Source organism: Coloeus monedula (genome assembly GCF_965178545.1).
Source record: "Coloeus monedula genome assembly, chromosome: 15".
NCBI classification, from domain to species: Eukaryota; Metazoa; Chordata; class Aves; order Passeriformes; family Corvidae; genus Coloeus; species Coloeus monedula.
Window position 1 is genome coordinate 301,326 of NC_138795.1, and position 21,465 is coordinate 322,790.

General features: G+C 51.8%; 1 protein-coding gene across 3 annotated transcripts in view; it reads left to right on the forward strand.

The window, feature by feature from the left end:
- DPYSL3 (dihydropyrimidinase like 3) overlaps nt 1-21,109 on the forward strand; it is a gene marked incomplete at its 5' end in the record, with an annotated part of 31,460 nt that extends 10,351 nt beyond the window's left edge. The window contains 14 exons of one of the 3 annotated variants that reach the window (XM_082291503.1): nt 343-453; nt 7,015-7,103; nt 9,321-9,505; nt 10,526-10,690; nt 10,901-10,962; nt 11,370-11,450; nt 12,513-12,581; nt 15,073-15,193; nt 15,886-16,042; nt 18,361-18,502; nt 18,847-19,017; nt 19,617-19,796; nt 20,347-20,509; nt 20,948-21,109. In XM_082291503.1, the coding sequence (XP_082147629.1) occupies nt 415-453; nt 7,015-7,103; nt 9,321-9,505; nt 10,526-10,690; nt 10,901-10,962; nt 11,370-11,450; nt 12,513-12,581; nt 15,073-15,193; nt 15,886-16,042; nt 18,361-18,502; nt 18,847-19,017; nt 19,617-19,796; nt 20,347-20,509; nt 20,948-21,036 (1,713 nt within the window). In that variant the 3' untranslated portion in view covers nt 21,037-21,109. Of the gene's footprint in view, nt 1-342; nt 454-7,014; nt 7,104-9,320; nt 9,506-10,525; nt 10,691-10,900; nt 10,963-11,369; nt 11,451-12,512; nt 12,582-15,072; nt 15,194-15,885; nt 16,043-18,360; nt 18,503-18,846; nt 19,018-19,616; nt 19,797-20,346; nt 20,667-20,947 lie in introns of those variants that run through there. The other 2 variants (XM_082291501.1, XM_082291502.1) reach the window with 2 other exon arrangements.
- Nucleotides 21,110-21,465: the final 356 nt, after the last annotated feature.

Here is a 21,465-nt window from a genome sequence, read left to right on the forward strand (position 1 = left end):
CATTGTACTTGCCAGTGTTACATGGAAAGTCTTGGCCAGCACAGAGCCCTGGTTGTGGCTGCTCCCATGGGCTGTCCCTGCAGGCTGGCTGCAGACGCAGACTTGGCCGGGGTCGGTGCCCGGGGTCGGTGCCCGGGGTCGGTGCCCGGGGTCGGTGCCCGGGGTCGGTGCCCGGGGTCGGTGCCCGGGGTCGGTGCCCGGGGTCGGTGCCCGGGGTCGGTGCCGGCACCTGCCGGGCGGGGCGGGGCGCGCCCTGCTCGGGGCCCGGGCGCCCCCTGGCGGCGGCGGGCGGCGCGGTGGGCGGGGCGGGCAGGGCCGTCCCGGTGCGGCGGGCGCGGGCTCCGTCTCGCCTTTGTGAGGAGCGGCGCGGAGGCAGAACGGGCGGCGGCGGGTCGGGCCGAACCGGGCGGCGTCATGTCGTACCAGGGCAAGAAGAACATCCCGCGCATCACGGTGGGTGCGGCGGGCGGCCGGGACAGGGCGCCCCGTGGGGCGGGGGGGAAGCTCGGTGCCGGCGTCCGGCGTTGCGGGTCGGAGCGGGGCGGCGGCGGCGCGCAGACAAAGAGCCGCCGCCTGCGCAGGTGCCCCGGCTCCGCCGGTGAGCTGAGCTGGGCAGAGCCCGCAGCCCCGCGGGCGTAGCCCGGGCTGGAGCGTCAACGGTGGCCGGTGCCCGGCGGTACCCGATGCCGGTGGGGGGTTCTCCCCGGGCGGGGCCGGAGGGGGCGGGCGGCTGTCCCGGCTTCCCGCAGGGCGTTCCCCCCTCTCGGTGTCCCCGCCGAGCAGCTCCTCGATCTCGCCGTATCAGGTGCGGCGGTGCCGCTGCAGCGCTCAGGGACCCGTCTGCCCCGGCCCGCCCGGGAGAGGGGGCGGCTAGTGGGTTGGCCCTGAAGCTGCGGGAGCCCCGGTCCCACCGGTGTCCTGCCGTGCCGCTCCCTCTGAGGCTTTCCTGTTCTGATCTCTGCCGTGGCAGCCCTCTGCTCCAGGGCTTGCCCTGCGGAGGCCGCAGAAGGTTTGTTCCTGGGAAGGCAATCTGGTCTTTCATCTTGTTGGTTTTCCACTGGCTTCATGTAGCTCCTGATTTTTCTATTGAGGACAGCTCTGGTCCTCTGAAGAAAAAGGAAAAGCAAAGCACTTGACTTCCATTATTCTTTTGCATGTACAAATGTGAACAAATGCTCCCAAAGAAGCAGTAAGATCTCGACCACTGTAAAGAGAAATTCCTTTGTGAGCCTAGATTCAGTTGCTTTCACAAGCAATATTATGGCTTTACACATCTTGCCTTTCCTGTATCCTTAGACTGCCATGAAGACACCCCAGCTGCTGCTGCAGGTGGGATTTCTCCCATTCTCTGGGGCTTTTTCTTTATGATATGCTTTATCAATATGCAGGGCTTGTGCCTGCTCCTCTGGTATCCAATGGGAGCTCTCTCACCTCAGTGGTAACAAAATCTCCCAAGCTGCTCGATTTATCCCTATTAAATCCTTTCCTTTTCTGCTGAAGCTGAAAATGCTGCAGGCATATGGTGTCTGTGTCACTGATGTTACAGGTAGCTCTCCTCTGACTTCTACAGCTTGAGGATGACCCTCCATGACTCACTGGCCCTATTCTGCAGCATTATCGTATTCCGGCTGGACTGGAAGACATGGCCATGGAATTCTGGTCAAATGATCAGGGGACTCAAAGGCAGCAATGAAGTGAAGTCAGGTGGCGGGTGGCCTCCTCTGTTTTAGTATGGAGTGGCAGAAATAAAAGCTCAGCTCCAGTGTCTCCTTTTTCACCGACTGTGCTCCCCTCCCTGGACACTGTTGACATTGTTTATTCCTCCTTTCTAGATTTCTGCCCCAGAATCTTCTTGCATGTCAGTACAGGTAGCAGCTGATGGGGATGGTAGATTGTCACCTAAGCTATGTTTGTTAGTAGAGAGAGGTCTCAGAGTGTGTTGTCCCATTACCTTTAAAGCATCTAAAGCATTGTATTTGAGGTGGGGGAGTACTGGAGCAGGAGATCATACAGACAATAATAGAAGCCACTTCCCCAGGCAGGTAACTCACCTTTAGATCTCAGGGCTGATAGCACTGAAGCAGGAACAGAGCTCACAAACAAGAGAAGCAGTGCCTTCCTCGCTTCTTTCACCCCAGCAATGGGCAGGTTGGGCTTTCATGAAGGATATATTAGAAAACTGGGTATCTGTACTTCCAACAGCTATTGTTTCAACTGCCTAATGTGTTTCTGGAGATGCAGAAACACTCCCTCCTGGTTCCTCTTGTACTCAGCAGTGCTGCAGTCAGTGTTTGTAGTTGGTTTCTGCCAGTAACATCTGAAAAACCACAGCTTGCCTATTGTGTCTGCAGCAGTTTCTTATGTTTTCTAGGACAGCCATTTTAGTGGAGAGGCCAGCATCATGAGTGACTGGTGCATATGTTAGTGTGAGACAAATTTCTGTGCAAATTATTCCCAACATGAGTTGTAAAAAGCCTGGTCAAAAGCTGTGTGTGGCAGCATGACTGTAGTCACTGATGGAAGACTGGGAAGTACAGGCGTGTCTGTCAGTTGCGCAGAGGAGAAAACACCGGGAGGGGAGGTTAGCCAAGGCTTTGGCTTTCTCAGTGATGGCTCCATCAGCTTGGTATGGATGTGTTGCTCTTCACTGCCTCATGTTGTGCACCATGCATCAGAGACCACTAAATGTGGTATTACTTTCCACATGTGTGCTGATGCTGGGGTGCCCAGCTCAGGGGAATAGTAATTTCAGATCTTGTGTGTCTGTTGAGAGACTTTTTATTGGTTCCTTTTTTTTAGCTGTTTGGAAAAGTAATCGAAGTATTTCCCCTCTTGCTGTCCACAGTGTGTTTTTCTGCAGAAAGAGAGGTGGAAGACTAAAATCTTGTCCTGATTTCACAAAATACCTGTTAACAGAACTGTTGGCTGAGTCAAAATTACTCAGTCTTTGTCCTTTTGTCATAAAATCCTTTCCTAGGCCAGGTAGACCGGAGATCCCGTATTTTTTTCTTGTTGTGAGCCATGCTCTCCCCAGTCCCCCTGCAGGAGCCCACATACACCATCTCTGTGGTGTCTCTGCCACCTCTAAAAACAAGGAGGTCTGTATGGGGATGGCCAGTATGTTGTATCAGGTACAAGTGGGGAGGAAAGCCTCAGTTGCTGACTAGACAGATTTTGGTAAACTGGTAGCTGTTGTTATGTCAGTTCTTAGCCACAGACCGCGGGGAATGTAGCTGGCAGCTAACTATCTCTCCCTGTGACTCTAGCCAGGGGTTCTTCCATGCTGTTGTGTGGTACATTAGTAAGGAGGAAACATGAGCTTCTGATGAAACACCACTGCAATTAGTGTCTCTTCTTTTACAAGGGAAAAAGCAGTAAAACCATACACTTGCTTCTGTGCTCCCCTAATTATGCCCTTGTGCTTTGTTAACTAGGTGAACACTGTTCTTGGCTGGGTTCAGCAGCCTTCTGGAGGTGCTGCCTGCCTTTCTTTCTGCAACATCACTCTGAAAAATGCTAAGAGACCACCTCATAGTTTGGGGTCTCAAAATGACCAGATAATGCTTAAGGGCATCAGGAGCAGAGTGTGGGCATGAGGGAATGGGTAATGGGTTTGAAGGCTTGGTCCCAAATGCAAACAGGCAGAGGGACAGGGAGAGTTCTGCATAAAGGCTTACCAGCATGGAGAGGTATTGAGGGCTGGTGGTGAATCCAGAAGGTTTTGGCAGAGCTGAGCTGGAGGGAAGCTCCTGTCTTGTCCTCATAGGCATCCCTTGTGCCTTCAGAAATGGATCCTCACAGAAAGCACACCAGTGACAGATGAGCTGTCACTGGCTGCCTGAGTACTTTGGAGGCACTGTCAGCAGTGGAGGTCAGGCCAATGGCAGGTCAGTGCCAGTGCTCAGGCAGAGCCACTGCTGCTTCGGTGCCCTTTGCCCAGAGGCTGTGCTGGGCAGTGGCCGGGGCTCAGGCACTGGCTGCTCCCTCCCTGGCCATGGCCTCGTGGCTCCTGATGCAGGAGGGCTTTTCCCTCTGCTGACAGTGGCTGATGACACAGCCTGACTCTGTCTGGCAGGAGCCGAGGTGGGTGTGCAGAGGCACAGTGAGCCCTGATAGGGGAACAGTGCATTTATTGTGGTCTGGGGCCGCTCTGGTAGCGTGCGTTGCAGAAGCCTGGCTATTAAATCAGGCTTGTTTGCTCATAACTGTTTCATTCTCTTCCTTTCTTCTTCCCCTGCCTCTTGACACCTGGGTGCACTCCAGAAGGATGCCAGAGCCTGTAGGCATGTCACTTGGATTTTCCTTATTCAACTTTGTTGCATTTTTTCCTTGCAGTCAGTGGGTGGGGGCTGGTGCAGTTCCTTCACTGTGGGGTGGGCACGATGGGTTCTAGCAGTTCTAGCAGTGCCTGATCTCCTGAGTGGATGCCTTGTTTGTGCTTCAGAGATTGTGGATCTCTAAATTTTGTGTACTAAGAGAGTTAGCACTGAGCAGCCCTTCACATCTGCCGCAGAATAACCACTTGTGAGTGTGGAGCAGGCATATTTCCTGAGCTCATATTAACAGTTTATTCAGTAATTGTCAATGCGACTGTCTCCTGCCCCTGTGCTGCCTGTGCCTGACTCCCTTGACTTCCTCTTGTCTGATGCACAGGGAAGGGCAGGCCAGAATCAGTATTTGCTGGTGCTCCCACACTCTAGTGAGAACCAGCTCCAGGAATTCGGGAGGGCAAGACAAAAATGAAATGGAGGGCTGTTAGTGGATCTGGGCAGGGAGACTTTTTTTCTTACCTTGTTTGTGCTCAGGGTCCTCAGCCCCAAAGCTGAGCATTGCCCAGCATGTGCCCCATGGGGAGAGGTGTAGCACTGCCGTGCTCTGGCCCAAGAACCTGGGACTGCTAGGCCAGCGCACACCAGCTGTCCTTGTGCCTCGGCTGCTCATGAGAGGTGGCTGTGGTCCCCCAGGTCGCTGGTTAAGACCGGTATCTCTGTGTGCTCATGGAGGTGCGTCAGTGCAGGATGTTTGAAGGAGCTGTGCATGGCGGGCTGTGACCAGCAACATGCCCTTGCTTACAGAGCCCCCTTAGCCAGCACAGTTTGGGCAGACCTCTGCCCGATGTGTTACCTTGGGTCAGGGAAGAAGGGGGGCTGACCCCGGGTCTGCTTGTTGGAGAGGATGGTGAGTGGCCAGGAGAACCGGGAGCAACTCAGCTGAGCTCTTTTCTTGGTGGAAGGCGAGGCTCCTTATGGGCTGTGCTGGGCGGGGAAGGTAAATCCCCCTTGCCAGGGCTGGGGTTGCCGGCCATCTGTAGAGCCGTGGGGTGGCCCTTGCCTGGGCAGTGTCGGGAGCCGGTGGCTGTGCCCCCGCGACGGGCTGAGCCGCAGCAGGGCTGAGCGCGCTGGCATTCCCTTCCTTTCCCCACCCAGTTCCTTTGTCTCTGCTGCGTGTGGATGAGATTGCTGTAAAAATGCACGCGGAGCTCTGGGCTTTGGCTGCTGCCGGGATGCAGGAGTATTCTTTGCATCCTTCTGTTGACAGAAGGGAAGCTACAAGTTCCCACCTCGGTGGCAATACTTCAGAAATTGCCCCAAGGGCAGCAGATGGAGAGCAAACCCGTTTCCCTGCAGAGCAATTAACCATGCAAGAGCGTCACAGGATGAGGCTGGCATGTGAGCCCTGCTGAAGGCTCTGGTCGGTCAGGCTCAGGCTGTGGAAGGGGAGTGTATTTACATGCCAAAACTTGGGCTGTGGGCACCAGGGGTAAAAGAGAGGAATGTACGGCGCGATCAAGAGCTGAAGAGTTACTGGATGTGTTTTAAGCAGTCAGGTAGACAACATGTTCTCTGGCACAGCAGTCAGCCTGTGTCACCTGAATCTGTGGCAGGCATATGTGAGATCAGGTGGTTTTCCCCCGTATTGCCTGCAGCTGCTTGTGTGGACTTGTGCAGGTGGAGGTAGGTAGAAGAGCAGGAGCTGGGCCATCGCAGCTCCTCTGGATAGGGTCTGTTCCCCGCAGGACAGTGTCCACAGTGTCCGTCCTCTCCCATCTGTGTATGCTGAGTTGCATGGTCCCAAAGTGTGAATGCAGGAAGAGCATAAGCACAGTCCTGGTTGGGGTGTTCCTCTGCTGTCTGGCTGTGCTCCTTCAGAGAGGGCTGCTGGCCACTTTGGTCAATGGAAAGGAGAACAGAGGAGGTGGTAAATCGTGAGACTGGAGTGCAGTCCAGTGCCTCCTGGGTTTTGTACAGACCTGTAAAATGCCTCAGAAACGTTACCCCAAGCACAGCAGGAGAGGGACAGATTACCAGCCAGTTGCCTGTCCTGTTGGTGGTCTTTGCGAGGTGGTAACAGAGGAGAGAGTAACTTGTCTTCTTTAATGCAACTTACTTTACGTGGTATCTAGATAAGGTTTAAGGACATGCCCTTAGTACGAACTTGCTCTAAATACTGATGTGTGGCTCATGCTGCCTGCAGAGCTTTGTGCATAATGTCCTGGCATAGGAAGCTTTTGACTTCTCTCTATATTTTATGGAAGCATATTTGCTGTGTTCCCCAGTGACTCTCCCTTGTGCTCAGTCTGCCTTGGTGGTGTTTCTGGCAGCCCCCTCTCCCATTTGGAAACAGCTTTTGTAATACGACATTTTCAATCCTTGATCTTGTACTGTTGTTTGGAGTGTTAGCACAGGTCCAGTGACCTTTCTGCAGCACTGGTGGTTGAGGTGAGCAGTGGGAGAGTGCCTGTACAGAGTGCTGAGAATCATAAAATTGTAATATGTTAAGGGGTTGGAATGGATGTTAAAGATCATGTAGTCCCAACCCCCTCTAGTGGGACACCTCCCACTATACCAGGTTGCTCAAGGACTTAACCAACCTGGCTTTGAATACTGCCAGGCTTGGGGCATCCATAACCTCCCTGGGCAACCTGTTCCAGTGTCTAACCACCCTCACAGTCAGAAGTGAATGAAGCACGTGTGTTACCTGCTACTGACAACTGCTGTGCTCTTCCCTTTTCAGAGTGATCGTCTCCTTATTAAAGGAGGGCGAATAGTCAATGATGACCAGTCATTCTATGCTGACATTTACATGGAGGATGGCCTCATAAAGTAAGTATGGGATTTCTGTTTTCTCCATCTCCTCTTAAACCAGCTTCAGGTTAGGTGGTTATCGGCTTTTTGTGGATGTGGTTTGTACCCAACTTGTCAGGCAGTAAAGCTTGATAACCTTCTCTAATCAGAGGCTCAGCTTTCTGCAGTGTGTGTGAGCATAGACGTGATTGGCTGATGTGTTTTCAGAGGAACTCCAGTGACTGAATTGCTGTCAGCTTGTGGGATTGTGGTACTGTGTCCATTGTAAAGCAAAGTTGTGTCTAATTACACCAAGAACAGGTTTATCTTTGACTTCTGTTTTTTCCTGTGTTAACTGTATTAGCATGAATGACCCCAGACAAGATCCTGTTTGTTAGCACTAACAAGGACAGTGCTGTGCTACAAGTCATCTGCATCCTTGAGATTTCCAGGAATTGCAGGAAAACCTCTGGGTTCCCCCAGCTTCTTCATGTATGTCTCAGAGCTGCAGGAATAGCTCCATTGTTTAAAGGCTGCCATTCAAATTTGGCAAAGGTATTGTGTTGGGGCCTGCGCCACACTGGGTGAAGTGAAAGAACCATGATAGTTCATAGCAGAGAGACTTGAAAAGGCATTGCTTGCTCTATGGTAAGAGTTAAATATCCAGCCTTCCCAGGGTGGTATATGTTAAAAATCCAGCCGCAGATAAATACTTCAAGAAGTGTGACTGTATTTTTATCTGGTGGACAAGACCATTTGTGATTGACAAGGACTTGTACACAGGCAGGGATCAGAGCCAGCTTCAGGTGTTGCTATGGCACAGGCTTTGTGAGTATGCTTGGGCAAATGACTGAGCCTCATCTACAGCCTGGAGGCCACAGAATTTCACTGCGTTGGGAGCTAAATGCTTTTACAAGTGAATTCTGGTAAGAATACAATGAGTAATTAAAAACCTTTAGTGATGGATTCATCTCCATAAAAGCAGTGGGAAGAGCTGCTGGTTTATTGCTGTGAGGACAGTAAAGTGAGCAGTTCTGTCCACAGAATTTTTGTTATACTAGGGGAAAAAAAACCCTGCAAAGTGACTCAGCTTGAATGAAATGCAAAAATTGAATTTGCGTCTCATTTTTACCTCCCCAGTGTGACAAGGAAGTCAGAAGTTTTCCACTAAAACCAACTTATCTTTAATATTAATTTATCAAGGAAAACTGAGAAAGGGTTGATGAAAGTAGGATTTCTGAAATAAGAGATTTGAAGGCTGAGTTGTACATATGGACACATAAAGGGTTGAGGGGACAGGGGCTTAGAAAGGCAATGCTGAGGTTCAGGTGACTTGGCCTGCAGGAGGGCTGGGTGCATCAAGTTGTGCTCGAACAGGACAGGCTCCAGAGCACTATAGTTGTGTATTAGGTTACTGGTGGATTTATACTGGAACTCTCTAGGTTTCCTGTTTTCAGAGGACACTTTTAAGTATTTGATTTTTAGCTGCCTTCACTACAGTGTGGCCCTGCTGATAGCAAAGCTGTCCTTCAGGGCCACAGAAGAGACAAGGTGAGACGGGAGAACTGTGGACTTCTTGGGAAGACAGTGAGCCCAGAGCTTGCAGGCTGTGCCATGAGCCCAGCAGGCTGCAGCCAGTCAGGCTGGGCACTTGCTGAGCTATTTCCCAGCTCCCAGGAGTCCCTTCACTCTTGGGACTTTGTGCTGTGAGCAGCATTGCAAGTCCCTGATGAGCCCTGAGCTGGCCTACCAGCTGTGGCATTACAGTGGAAATCATCTTTCTCTGTAAGTAAGCTCAGACTTGAGCCTTACTTAAGGTGGGCAGAGGGGCAGGAGAGATTAGGGGTGTAGCTCGCTTGGAAGCAGGGCTGGTGTCAGGTTTTGTGAGCATGCACCCTGGGTGAGTAGTTAGGACTGCTACACTGGAAATGCATGCTGGAGCCTGTTTTGTGAGCCTGTAGGGTATGAACTGTCCTAGGCAGGTTCCCACCATGCACTGCAGAGACAACTGGACAGATGGCAGCCACGCCTAGACTAAGCACAGCGTAGGTATAAGCAAGCCAGACAATCCTGCACATTGCTGCAGAGTGGAGTGGTTTTGCTCTGCTGGCTCTGGCAAGCCTGGGTCTGGGAGCAAGACAGAGTAGGGTGTTCCTGCTGGCAGGGAGCTGCCCTGGCAATCCCTGGCTGAGCTATTCAGAGGTTGTGTTGTGGCTGGTTTTCCTTTGTGTGAGTATCTTGGTGTGATCTTATCAGGCAGATTGGAGACAACCTGATTGTTCCTGGAGGGGTCAAAACCATAGAAGCCAATGGGAAGATGGTGATCCCTGGAGGAATTGATGTCCACACTCGCCTGCAGATGCCATACAGGGGAATGACTGCTGTGGATGATTTCTTCCAAGGAACAAAAGCAGCTCTGGCTGGTGGAACCACCATGATCAGTAAGTGCAGTAGGCATGGCCTGTGCATGACACCACCCAGCACTCCTGCAAGATCACCCAGTTAGTTCTTTCTTTTTTCTGTGCTTTTCTCAATCTTCTTTGTCTTCAAAGTCCATGAAAGTGTGTTCATATTTTCTGTGATCTCTGTCAATGCAGTCTAGCGAGTAAGGATTGGGATGAACTTTGTATCCTTAGTAATGATGATGTGATAGGACAGGATATGTGCCCTTGCAGATCCTGTGTTCTGCAGTGCTTGTCTGCAGCCACTGTTGCCCCTGGGACCCTCAAAAAGGAGCAATGGCATAACTTCTCTTTTAAATAAAAGTAGGACAGCATGTTGCTCAGATGGCTCTGAGCAGAGGAACAGAGCAGTGTGCTGGCATCCCACACTGCTTGAAAATAAACAGTGCTGACGAAAAAGGAAAGGGAATTCTGAGGTCCTTCCCTGGAGAATGCTATGGCTGTGCACTGGTTTGAGGTCCAGGTGTTGTCCTGTGCAGTGGTTACAGCTGGGTGCACTGCAGGGTTTCTTGGGATGCAGGAGCAAGTGTTGATCCTTCCAGTAAAGGGCTGGGTTCCTTGTCCTCCCCCCACCGTTTTTCCTTCCTCTGTGCCAAAAATATATGTTTTGTGAAATGGTCTGTGGTAAGGTGTGGAGATTCCATGGTGGGCAATAAAAGGTGCATTAGTGTTGCAGTGTAGGAAGAGGCTGTGTGCTAATGGGGTGGGAGTGGCGATGGGGAAAGACAAGGCTCTTCAGCTTCCAGCCAGTTTCTCAGCAGAAGCGTGTAAAAACCTCTGGTCCTGTGCCAGAGGCCATTAAGTAAAGGCTCTGTGTACTTCCCTGCCAATAAATGCACTTGAGGAGCCAAGGCATGTTGTGAAGGGGACAGGATCCTCTTGGGAGCTGCCCTGAAGCTGTTGAGGAGACCAGCCTGGGGTGGTGGAGCTGCCAGGCCACAGTGGAATGGCCCGGTTGGGGAGTCCTTGCTCAGCCCTTCCTCTGCTGTGGCCCTGCAGTGGATCACGTGGTGCCAGAGCCGGAGTCCAGCCTGGCCGAGGCGCTGGAGCGGTGGCGGGAGTGGGCTGATGGCAAGGCCTGCTGTGACTATGCATTGCATGTGGACATCCCACGCTGGAGCGACCACGTCAGGCAGGAGCTGCACACCATGGTCCAGGAGAAAGGTTTGTTGCCTGCTGCTCCCTGCCTGGCCTTGGCCAGCCCTGTCCCCTGGCCAGGGAAGGCATGAGGTGGCTGCGCTGTTGGGTTCCCATGGGGTCTTGCACAGCTGCCAGCAGGAGCTGTGCCCTGCAGGGCATTTGGTGGGGAGGGTGGCCAGAGCAGGCAGCCTAACCTACAAAGCTCACCTCTGTCTCCTCTCTGCCCTGCCCCAGGCATTAACTCCTTCATGGTGTACATGGCCTACAAGGATTTGTACCAGATGTCCAACACCGAGGTGAGACCCCCTACACTGCCATGGTTGTGTTGATTCAAGGAGCAGTGGGGGGTGACAGCCATGGTGGGTATGGAGCAGCTCATAAGGCTGGTGGCTGCTGTCCCTGGCCAGGCCTTGCTGCTCCTCTCTTCCACCCTGGCTGCTTGTGCAGGGCTGCCCCAGGCTGTGCTGTGGGCTGGCTGGGCTCCTGCATTGCAGGCAGAGACACAGGTCTAGTGTGGAGATCACCAGGAGCATCTGCTGGTGACTGCATCCTTCAGAGAGCTGGTCCCAGCACAGCCAGAGCTCTGCCTGGCGTGGCTACACTGGGTCCTGCTGCTGCCAGGGGCATGGGTGGAACTGCCATGAGCGGTGTCAGGGCCATGGGCAGCCTGCTCAGTAATCATTTCTTCTTGTCTCTCTTTTAGCTGTACGAGATATTCAGCTGCCTGGCAGAGCTGGGTGCCATAGCTCAAGTTCATGCAGAAAATGGGGATATAATTGCACAGGTAACTAACTACTTCTGGCAGGCAAGAACTGAAAATCTTTCTCAGGCAGATTTGGTGTGGCCCATTAGCAAAATGACTCTAAAGTTGGACATCTTGTGCCAGGTGATACCTTCGCTGTTCAGCAGCAATATCTAATTTAGCAAGATTTTTTGTTGTGAATATGTTGTGCATAAGCAAATCTGCAGTAGTGAATTAGCAATTACCTAAATGGAAGTGAGTATCCATCAAGTATGGTATGTTTGTTCCAGCTGCAGCTGTCTTCAGTGTGGGGAGGCAGAGACCTTTGCCTTGCACATAACAAGCCAGGAGAGGTAAAGTTCACTGAGAACTGCCTTGACAAGAGAGATTTTCTCCCTGTAAGCAAACAGGTGGCTAATGAAGCTGGATTTGCAAGGAAAGTGTTCTGAGGGATGTGGTTTAGTGATCAAGTGAGTAGTGTGTATTGGCCCGCTGTGTTGTAACTGGTGCTGGATGACAGAAGGTCCAAATGTTTTGATTTTCTTTAAGGCACAGAAGACACCGCTCAGTTAAGCTCTGCAACTATTTCTCTTGTTCTTGGGAGTTGAAGGAGCATGAACCAAGAGGTCATTCTTTGAGCATCTTTTCAGACTACAAGAATCAGTTTTGTTTGGACTTTCTAGAGCTGCAGTGCACAGTTGGATGGCTCCTTCACATGAAAACTGAGAGTGGTCAAAGGAATTGTATTGGCCAGAGCTTATCTCTATTTTAGTACCTGCCTTATCATAAAATGCCCCAAAATTACTATTTGATAGCACTTCACAGTCCTGGGAATTGGAGAGGATGAGGAGTTTTGTAGCCCTTTTTTGTCTGCACATTGTGCTTGTTTTATTGAAGAGGTTTAAGTCAGCGCCTGATCTCCCATTTCCCCATGTTCCCTCTTTCAAACCCCTTGAGCATACAGCAGCCTCTCACTGTGCCTGATGGTCCCACAAGACATAGGGTGGTGATGGTCCTGAGGGAAGAGCTTGACACAGAAGGGATCTGCTTTTTTGGTTGATAACTTCAGTCCTGTAATATCCCTCTGTTCTTTTGCTGTCCTAGGAACAAGCCAGGATGTTGGAGATGGGAATAACAGGCCCTGAAGGCCATGTGCTGAGCAGACCTGAGGAGGTAAGATGCAGAGGACAGTTCAGCCTTGCTTCACTGAAGCGTTTTCCAGTCACAGTAGGGCTCAGTGTGTTTAGTGGGGGCAGGCAAGCATCAGGGCACGGGAGAATGTGTGTACATCCAGGGGTATCCATTCATACAGGCACTGCTGTCTTTTTCATCATCAGCCCAGGAAAGAGCAAGGTGCATGTTTGTGACAACATTTCTCAGTCTTGCTTGAGTTGCCCAGCAGAGATAGAAGCCCTTGTTCTGAGTCTCACAGAGAGGAATCAATCAACCAAAGTGTCTGTATGGCTCTAGCAGCCTTTGAGTCTGGATTGTTGGGGGCATTTGTCTTGTGTAGGTGACTCCACGGGTGTGAGAAGCCTAAGAAGAATCTAATGACGAGTTTTAGTTTCTCTGAGAATTCACATTTAAGTGCTGACAGATTCCAACCTCTTCCTGCTTTATATCTGCTTAGTCTCTAAAGTGTTTCAGAGTCAGATGGACAAAGCCATTGGTAGAAGGAGTGGGAGGGAGAGAGAGGGGGAATTCCCTGGTTACAAGTCATTGTCAGAACCCTAATGAGATTACTTCTAATTTTAGCTTGCAGGGATTTTTCTGTTTGGTCCATTAATATGAGTTGAATCTAATTTTAGATAGGTTTCCTTCATGTAACTCCCTGCCGAGAGGTACTTTGACTTCCCACAGCATGTGAAAGAAGAAAACAATAGGAATTTGGTACAATAGCAAAGCTTTCCCCTGAGCAGGGGAGCACAGGGACAGATTTGTACTTCAGGGCCTGCTGAAATAAAATCAGTTGGCTTAAATTAAAAGTGTAAGAAGTTGGCTGTATTAGGGCTAGTAACAACATATATGGCCTAGTGTAATAACAGTACTTACTCTCTCTGAAATACAAGAGTGTAAAGCATTTTCCTATACAGGGAAGAGTCTCAGTGTCAAATACAGTGGCTCAGAGTCCCTCTGTGTGTAAGCTGCCATTTACTTTTATGACTCTAACCTGTTGCCACTAGTTGGCAAGCTAAGGTGCAATTACAGGATGCTGTGGTTGTGCCCAGATTTGAGAACTGTCCTGTTACCATAAGCAGTGCACATCTCATCCAGAGCCAATAAACATTGTTCAGTGTTTGATCTTGAAATGCCATTAACGTATAAGGCAACTGAGAACAGTGCAAGGCTCTAGATATTATCTGTTCAGCCAAATCCAGATCTCATTGCCTTTGAAAATAAACAGTGTCCTTCTTCCAGAACACACTCTACCACAAATGACCCAGCTACCCTATAAAGCCTGCAGGCAGATGGCAAAGCATTAGGAGAGTGGTCTGTGGCTCTGTGGGTCTTCTCTGTCCTGGAGGGACCTCAGTGGGGGTTAAAGACATGTTCTTCTCTCCGGTGATGATGGTGACTTGGTAGGGCAGGATGATGCTGCTCCAGATTGTAACCTGCTGTGAGGGGTATTCAGTGATGGCTGTTTGCTCCTGTCCACATGTTAAACCCCATCAACTACTACAACCCATAAGTGTGGTGATAAAAAATGGCTTCTCATTTAAATTTCTATTTAAAGAGTCTTTAAGAAGAGAAAAACCTCTTTTCACTGTACAGCAAATAGATCTGCAGAAGTATGAGAGGCGTAGGAGTGCATGTGTGTCTGGATGCAGTGCTCTGCTTCTCTGCTCTGGGACATTTCGACTGGCATGGTCCCAGGCATTGCCCTGGGGGCAGGATCATTGTGTCTTTTTAAGGCTTCTGTTTTGAACTTTCTCAAGCCAGCACTTGAAGCCAAATTGTAGAGCAAACACTTGGAGATCTCTGGGGTTGAGCTTGGGTGGAGCACAGGCTGATGTAATAGTCCAAAGATATCCCTCGTGGTGGAAATCTACCCTCCACTAACAGCAGGACAGTGAGATGGGGCAGGCTGGGGCAAGCAGCAGCTGTACTGCAGGATGGCCAGGCCTCAATGACAAGCAGCCTGCCAGTGTTCAGCCCTCTGCACCCTGCCATGGGGGTGGCAGGGGACATCTGGTTAACCCTGCTGCAGCCGTGGGACAGCGTGGAGCAGGGAGTGCTACAAAAGGGTGGACCCTCCTGCTGCCTGGCATCAGCCTGTAAGCTGTGCTCTCAGGCTGGGCAGCAGTCCCTGGGCTGCTTGGGCTGTCGGGAGAGCTGAAACCAGGCAGTGGAAAAAACAGCAGATGTGGCTCTGCTTGTCCCTGAGCAGGGTTCAGGCAGTGCTCCTGTGCTGGGCATGGAGCAGGGTTCAGGCAGTGCTCCTGTGCCAGGCATTGTGTTACTGTAGCCTGCCATTTGGGCCAGGCTCTGGGGAGATGGAAGCTCCCCCCCCCCAGGTCTCCCTGATTAAACTGCCCTGGGGGAGTCAAGGGTAAAAGTGAGGGCACAGGGTGTCTGCAGTAATCAGTGGTGTGCTGAGAGTAACAGGGGCTCCTCCCTGCCCAGCCAGTGCTCTTCTGCAGCTTTGTGCCATCCTCTGTTCCAGCTGGAAGCAGAAGCTGTCTTCCGGGCCATCACTATTGCCAGCCAGACCAACTGTCCTCTCTACGTGACTAAAGTGATGAGCAAAAGTGCTGCTGACCTCATCTCACAAGCCAGAAAAAAAGGTGAGTGGCAGCTGGTGCTGCACTCAGCCCTGCTGCTGCCACCAGGATCCTGGATTATATGGTCCCTGTGTCCTCGTGGTTGTTTTGCCAAGATCAGCACTCTGCTTTGGGTGCTGTGCATTGCTTCCCCTTCTGCTGGGGAGTAGTTAGCTTAGGAGTTTGCCTGACTTGTGAAGGGCAGGGTGACACTGCAGCAGGCCACATGGAGTCACCTCCTTTTGTCAGTGAGCTAACATCAATATGTGGGGCACAGGTAGGAGCAATGCTTTAAACACCACAGTTTGTCTGCAGCTGTGAAGGGCTTGACGAGGACGCTTTGTTCATTGCACGTGGTAATGGGTTGAGCTGCTGCGTACAGCTCTGGCCTTCCTTTGACGTGCTGGCCCCTTGGAGGTGCCTGGGTGCCTTTTCAGGTGGCTGGGAGCTCCATTTGTCAGTGGTGGTGGAGCACAGGGCTGCCCCACAAGTGTGGGCATGTCCACAGCTCTGTTCAGTGGGCTCTCTGCCCCTGCCCCAGGAGGTATGAAGGGGGATTCTGGTGCACTAGGATCTGTGCCCTTGAGCAGGAGGACCCTGTAGTGATGGTATGGGTCTGGGTATTCTCGGGACATGGCAGGCTGTTGGTAGTGCTGTGGAGCAGAGAATGCCACTGGGCTCCACCGAAACACTATTCTTTCTGTGCCCTTCTCCAGGCATTGTGGTGTTTGGTGAGCCCATCACAGCTAGTCTGGGGACTGATGGAACACACTACTGGAGCAAGAACTGGGCCAAGGCTGCGGCATTTGTGGTCTCTCCGCCACTGAGCCCAGACCCAACCACTCCTGACTACATCAACTCCCTCCTGGCCAGGTGAGTGACAGCTCTGCTGGGGATACTGCTAGGGGATAGTGGACTCTGGCTAGGGAAGAAAGAGGTTAGTCCAACCTGAACCACTTCACAGTAGGGATGTAATGAACTGACCAGTGAAATGGCTCTGACTCCAAGCCGTGTTGGTTTATCCTCGAGAGTTGAGGGAGGACACCGTAAGCTTAACATCACTAATGAGAAAAATACCAGTAGTCACGAACCATTTTAAATGCCCTGAAGAAGGCAAAGAAATGAGGACAAGCTAAAACAGACTTGTCAACTGAACCATTCACTGAGCTGGAGAAATGGGGAATGGCTGCCTGAGTTGGGATGCTGCAAGATGATGCAAGATGCTGCACCAATGCAGAGGGCATTACATGTTTCACAGGCTGGTGGGGACCCCAGTCAAATAAAAAGCAGATATATTCACACACCTATAGAGGTGAGCAATAGCAGAGCCTGCAGAGTGCAAGAAACCTTTAGGAGCAGCTCCTGCACATCTGGCTGGGATGGCAGGTTGGTTTTTCATCCTGAAGGCAAGGGGGTAGAGAAGGGATTTGTTGAAAACAAAGACAAACAAGAAAAGCACTTCAGCAGTTTGCCATGACCTTTCACAGTTACACTCCATCCTCTCACTGGCAAAGCCAGCACGCAGCTGAAGATACTGCGCGTTCCTGGCCCTGACTTTGTGCTGTGTGTCCATCGCACACCACTGTGTTTGTACATCCGATTGTGTGCACAGTGTCTGGTCTGTTAGCCAGCAGATGGCTGACACTGAGGGGGTTGTAAGTGGAAATGTCCTTTGAGGTAATGCTGGAAACATCTCTGCCAAGATGAGCAAGGGATGAGCAGTAACTAAGAGGTGTCTCTTCGGCGGGGCACCTTAGGATAAACCCGGGTTGTGCCAGAGTTGAGATGCTGTGTCTGGGTGTAAGAGAGGTGCTAGTGCATTTGAGGGTCTGAATATGCAGCTCACCCTGCATTTTGCTGTGGTCAATGAACAAGAGATACCTCAGCTCGTACTGGATGTACGATAGAGATGCAGGTCTTAACAACTAGCAAGGAAAAGTGAGCCCAGCTCCTGAACTGGTTTTCTAATCCTTACCTTCCAATTTATGCCAGACCTCGAAGAAGACACAAGCAATTCTTGGTCCCTGCAGCTCATAGGTGACTGTCTTGACACCTTTGCCGTACTGTTTTCTGTGAGGCTGCAGCGGGAGGGACACTGTGAGGTTCCAGCTGGGCTGGATGGCTTTTCTCCAGCAGAAAGCATGTTGTGTGATCATTCTGGATTTCTGTCTGTACAGTCCGTCAGACATATGGCAGAAATTATCAGAGGAAGGTGGAGATGATCAGTGGATTAGGGCAGATTTGCAGCCTTGAGGAGAGTCACTGTGTCTGCACTGCCCAGGTGCCTGAGGCCCCTTGCCTCATGTAGGCAGTGCTGGGAACTGGCTTGCTTTGGTCTTCTTCCTTTTGCCTGGCAGCAAGGACTTTCCAACTGCTGCCTGTCCAATGTTCCCTGAGGACCCAGCAGCACCTGGGTGACTTCCAGAGAGCCATGGACAGTTCCTCTCCCTGCCTTGTCTGTGGGCAGCTCGCTGGCTCTTCCTGTTTCCTAGGAGCAGGATGGGTCAGGGCATCTCATCTGTCCAGGTACCCCTTTGGGCAGAGGGTGAAGAGGCCTCAGTGAAGCATTTCTGGGCTTCCTGCAGAGAGCTGCTTCTGGGCAGTCCCAACTCCCTCCATCCCACTGCAGCAGGCTTTCGTGGGGCAGGGGAGGACTGTGCTAGCCCTCAGCATGCAGGAGCTGGCAGTGCACAACACAAGGGCCAGCCTGTGGGAGTGGGGAATGGTCCTGGAGCAGAGATGCCCCTTCCTCCGTGTGTGGCAGAAGGGCTCTCTCAAGCAGACCTGACAAACTGCCAGAAATGGGTTTTGTGACTTGCACTGGCATGTTTTTTTCTTCATACTTGTGCAAATGATGGAGTCTGGTGTGAAAGGACATCTTCTGGATTGACACAAAGACCACTCTGTTCCCTAGGAGCTCTGCTGTTGACTTCTCTTTTGTACAGGATGCTGTCCATGCTCAGGCAGGTAGCACAGTGTGGCAGAGGTCTCTTGCCCCCATGTGATACAGCTGCCCCAGGGGCTGGGTCAGGTGGAAGTCTTCAGGCTGAGGGGCTGTGGAAATGAGGGTGCAGAGTAAAAAACACTGAGCCGGGGGCTGCCTGTAGCCAGAGGAAATCCATATCCCTCATGTCTCTGTTGCTGTCTGACTGCAAAATGACTGACAGTGGGTTTGTTCCACCACTCTTCAGTGGTGATCTGCAGGTGTCGGGAAGTGCTCACTGTACCTTCAGCACCGCGCAGAAAGCCATTGGAAAAGACAACTTCACAGCGATCCCAGAAGGAACCAACGGCATCGAGGAACGAATGTCTGTCATCTGGGACAAGGCAGTGGTGAGAGCCCCACCAGGGAACGGGCAGAGTGAGCAGAGGTGGTTGCTCTCACACACCCGTGCTACTGTCCCACAGAGCTGGGCACCCAGCTTGTTCCCTCTCTGGCTTTGAGAGTCAAATCAAGCTGGAGCAGGAGGGGTGGCTGTTGCAGGCTTGGGATGAACGTCCAGAAGCTGTAACTGTGCCCCCAGTTCTTGGTCTGTCTGGCACCAGTTAGTAAGATCAGCCTCAGAAGCTTGGGCCCAGCCAGCCAGCACCTTGTGTGGGAGTGAGGATGGTGCTTCCCAGGGCTCTTACTCACCCTTTTCCCATAGAAGGACTTAGTTCTCTTTGTGTGTGAGCAGGCCACAGGAAAGATGGATGAAAACCAGTTTGTGGCTGTGACGAGCACTAATGCTGCCAAAATCTTCAACCTGTATCCACGAAAAGGGAGAATAGCAGTGGGCTCGGACAGCGATCTGGTTATATGGGATCCTGATGCAGTAAAGATCATCACAGCAAAAACCCATCAATCTGTAAGTCCTCTACTCATCTGTGTGAATGCTGAAGGGTGGCATGCAAGTAGCTTTGTAAAAAGGTGGCCTGGCTGCTGGGAGCTTGGTACTGTCCTGCTTGACTCTGAGGAGGATTGACTGAGCCCAGGCTCCAGGTGGTGCCAGTTGTGACTGTGGGTAGAATGTCTGTGAGCCCTAGGCTCAGGACATGGGGCTTTTTTCACCCTGCTTGGGTGTTCTTCTCCTGACCCTGTGCAGATGTTAAGACACACATTTCTCCTTACCTTGGTTCCTCTTCCAGGCACAAATATTTTTCCTGGCCTTGCCACAGTGCTTTGTTCATGCCTTACCTCAAGCCTAGGTCCTGCCTTCGTCTGTTCTTGGAGTACTTCCTCACACTGAGCTTCAAACCAGCAGGTCCTGGTTCATGTTGGGAGCTCTGGTGGGTTTTTTACTGTGATGGGCTAGTGAGCTACAGGAGGCCTCTGAACAGGCAAGGCTGTTAGAGGTGTCTTCTGCCTGCATTGGTGACTCCAGCAGCGAGGTGTGGGGACTGACCCACCCTGAATGGGCAGGCAGTGCTCCTGTCCCTCCTGACCATCATCCTGGGGTTGCTGCAGGTGGCTGAATACAACATCTTTGAGGGGATGGAGCTCCGTGGGGCCCCGCTGGTTGTCATATGCCAGGGGAAGATCATGCTGGAGGATGGCAACCTGCATGTGACCCAGGGGACTGGACGATTCCTGCCCAGCAGCCCTTTCCCTGACTATGTCTACAAGCGCATCAAAGCCAGGAGGAAGGTGAGGAGATGGGGATGCCAGGAGACAGAGTTTGGATACTGTTAGCCCAAATTGCCCTTGATAACTGGTTGGGTTTCCTTTGCTGTTCTGGGTGGACCCTGTAAGCAGTGCTGCAAACTGATGATGTTTTTGAATGTACAAAATAGCTGAGGCTTGGATAGGGAGCCCTTCGTGTTAGTGGTGGGCCATGTTGGAGGCAGATGCTCCTCAAGGTTAGCAGTGGTAATGTCTCTCCTCATCCTTTCCTGCTGCAGCAGGAGTCTGGAGGGAAATGCTGAGTTAAAAGGTTGGCCAAAATCGCCTTCTCCTTCCCCATTTGTGCAGCAAAAAACCCATCTGGGTGATAGCCTGTTGCACTGGCTCCGCAACCCCTTCCAGGGCAGGGATGAAGGATGGGCAGTGGGGCTGTGCCAGGCCTCAGTGCTGCAGGACTTAGGGTGCATGGCGGTGTGAGTTCCTTCTGCAGGGGGACTGAGGAGCTGGGGGATGGCTGGAGCATGATGCTCCCTGGGCTAGAGAAGTGTCACTGTCCTCTTCTCTCTGGTGGCAGATGGCAGAGATGCATGCTGTGCCCCGGGGCTTGTATGACGGACCTGTGTTTGACCTGACCACCACCCCCAAGGGGGGCACCCCTGCGGGGTCAACCAGGGAGTCCCCCACGCGTCAGACACCGCCTGTCAGGAATCTCCATCAGTCTGGATTCAGCCTGTCAGGTGAACACATGTGGCTGGACTGGGAGGGGACAGAGCCACTGGCCGTGCATCCCTGTCCCTGGCCTGGGGCAGGGGGCAGTTGGAGGTGTCCTGGGGTAAGGTAAGCACAAGAGTGGATCATGGCAGGGCAAGATCCTGTGTGTCCCTTAAAGAACATGGCTGGAGCTGCACCTTGCAGTAAAAGCAAGGCAGACTATAGAGGCCAGCACACCATCTGATGCTGTTCTTGCTGCATTGTTCACAATGCATCTGCAGAGATGTTCAAGCCACTGCTGCTCTTGGGGTTGCTACTGGAGTTGGAGAGGGAGCAGGTTGCAGTAGATAGTTTCTGGAGGGCCTTGGCAAGGCTCCAGGCTTCCTGACTGCTCAGTCCTGTGAAGAAGATGCTCTTAACTTTGCTTTTCTCCATTCCCTTCTTACTTTCTTGTCCTATCCCAGGTACCCAGGTTGATGAAGGCATGCGCTCAGCAAGCAAGCGCATCGTCGCACCCCCAGGAGGTCGCTCCAACATCACCTCCTTGAGCTAAATGTCCTGGCTGAGGAGGAAACAAAATCCCTGTTCAAGCAAAGGAAGAAAATGGTACATTGGTGTTTAAGAATGAAAAGAAATAAACCTGTTCTGAAGAATCAATAAGCCTCAAGCCTTATGTTTCACAAATGCTACTTGCTACCTAGCTTTAAAGATGTTGCTTCATTTTGTTTTTGCATAGCCTTAAAGTTCTGTTGTTGTTACTGTTGTGGGTTTGGTTGGGTTGTGTTTTGCTCTTCCTCTCTGTATGCATGCCGCTCGGACAGGTTGCTCAGTTCAGTGTTATTGGTGTTGAATGTGTGTGGGATGCCGTGGTGTGGGACAGTGGGAATAGCCCTCAGGGCGACCCGGCCAGGCAGATGAGGGCGCAGGGTCTGGCTGGAGGCAGGATGTTGGATGGGGAGGGCAGGTGCACTGAGCTCGTAGG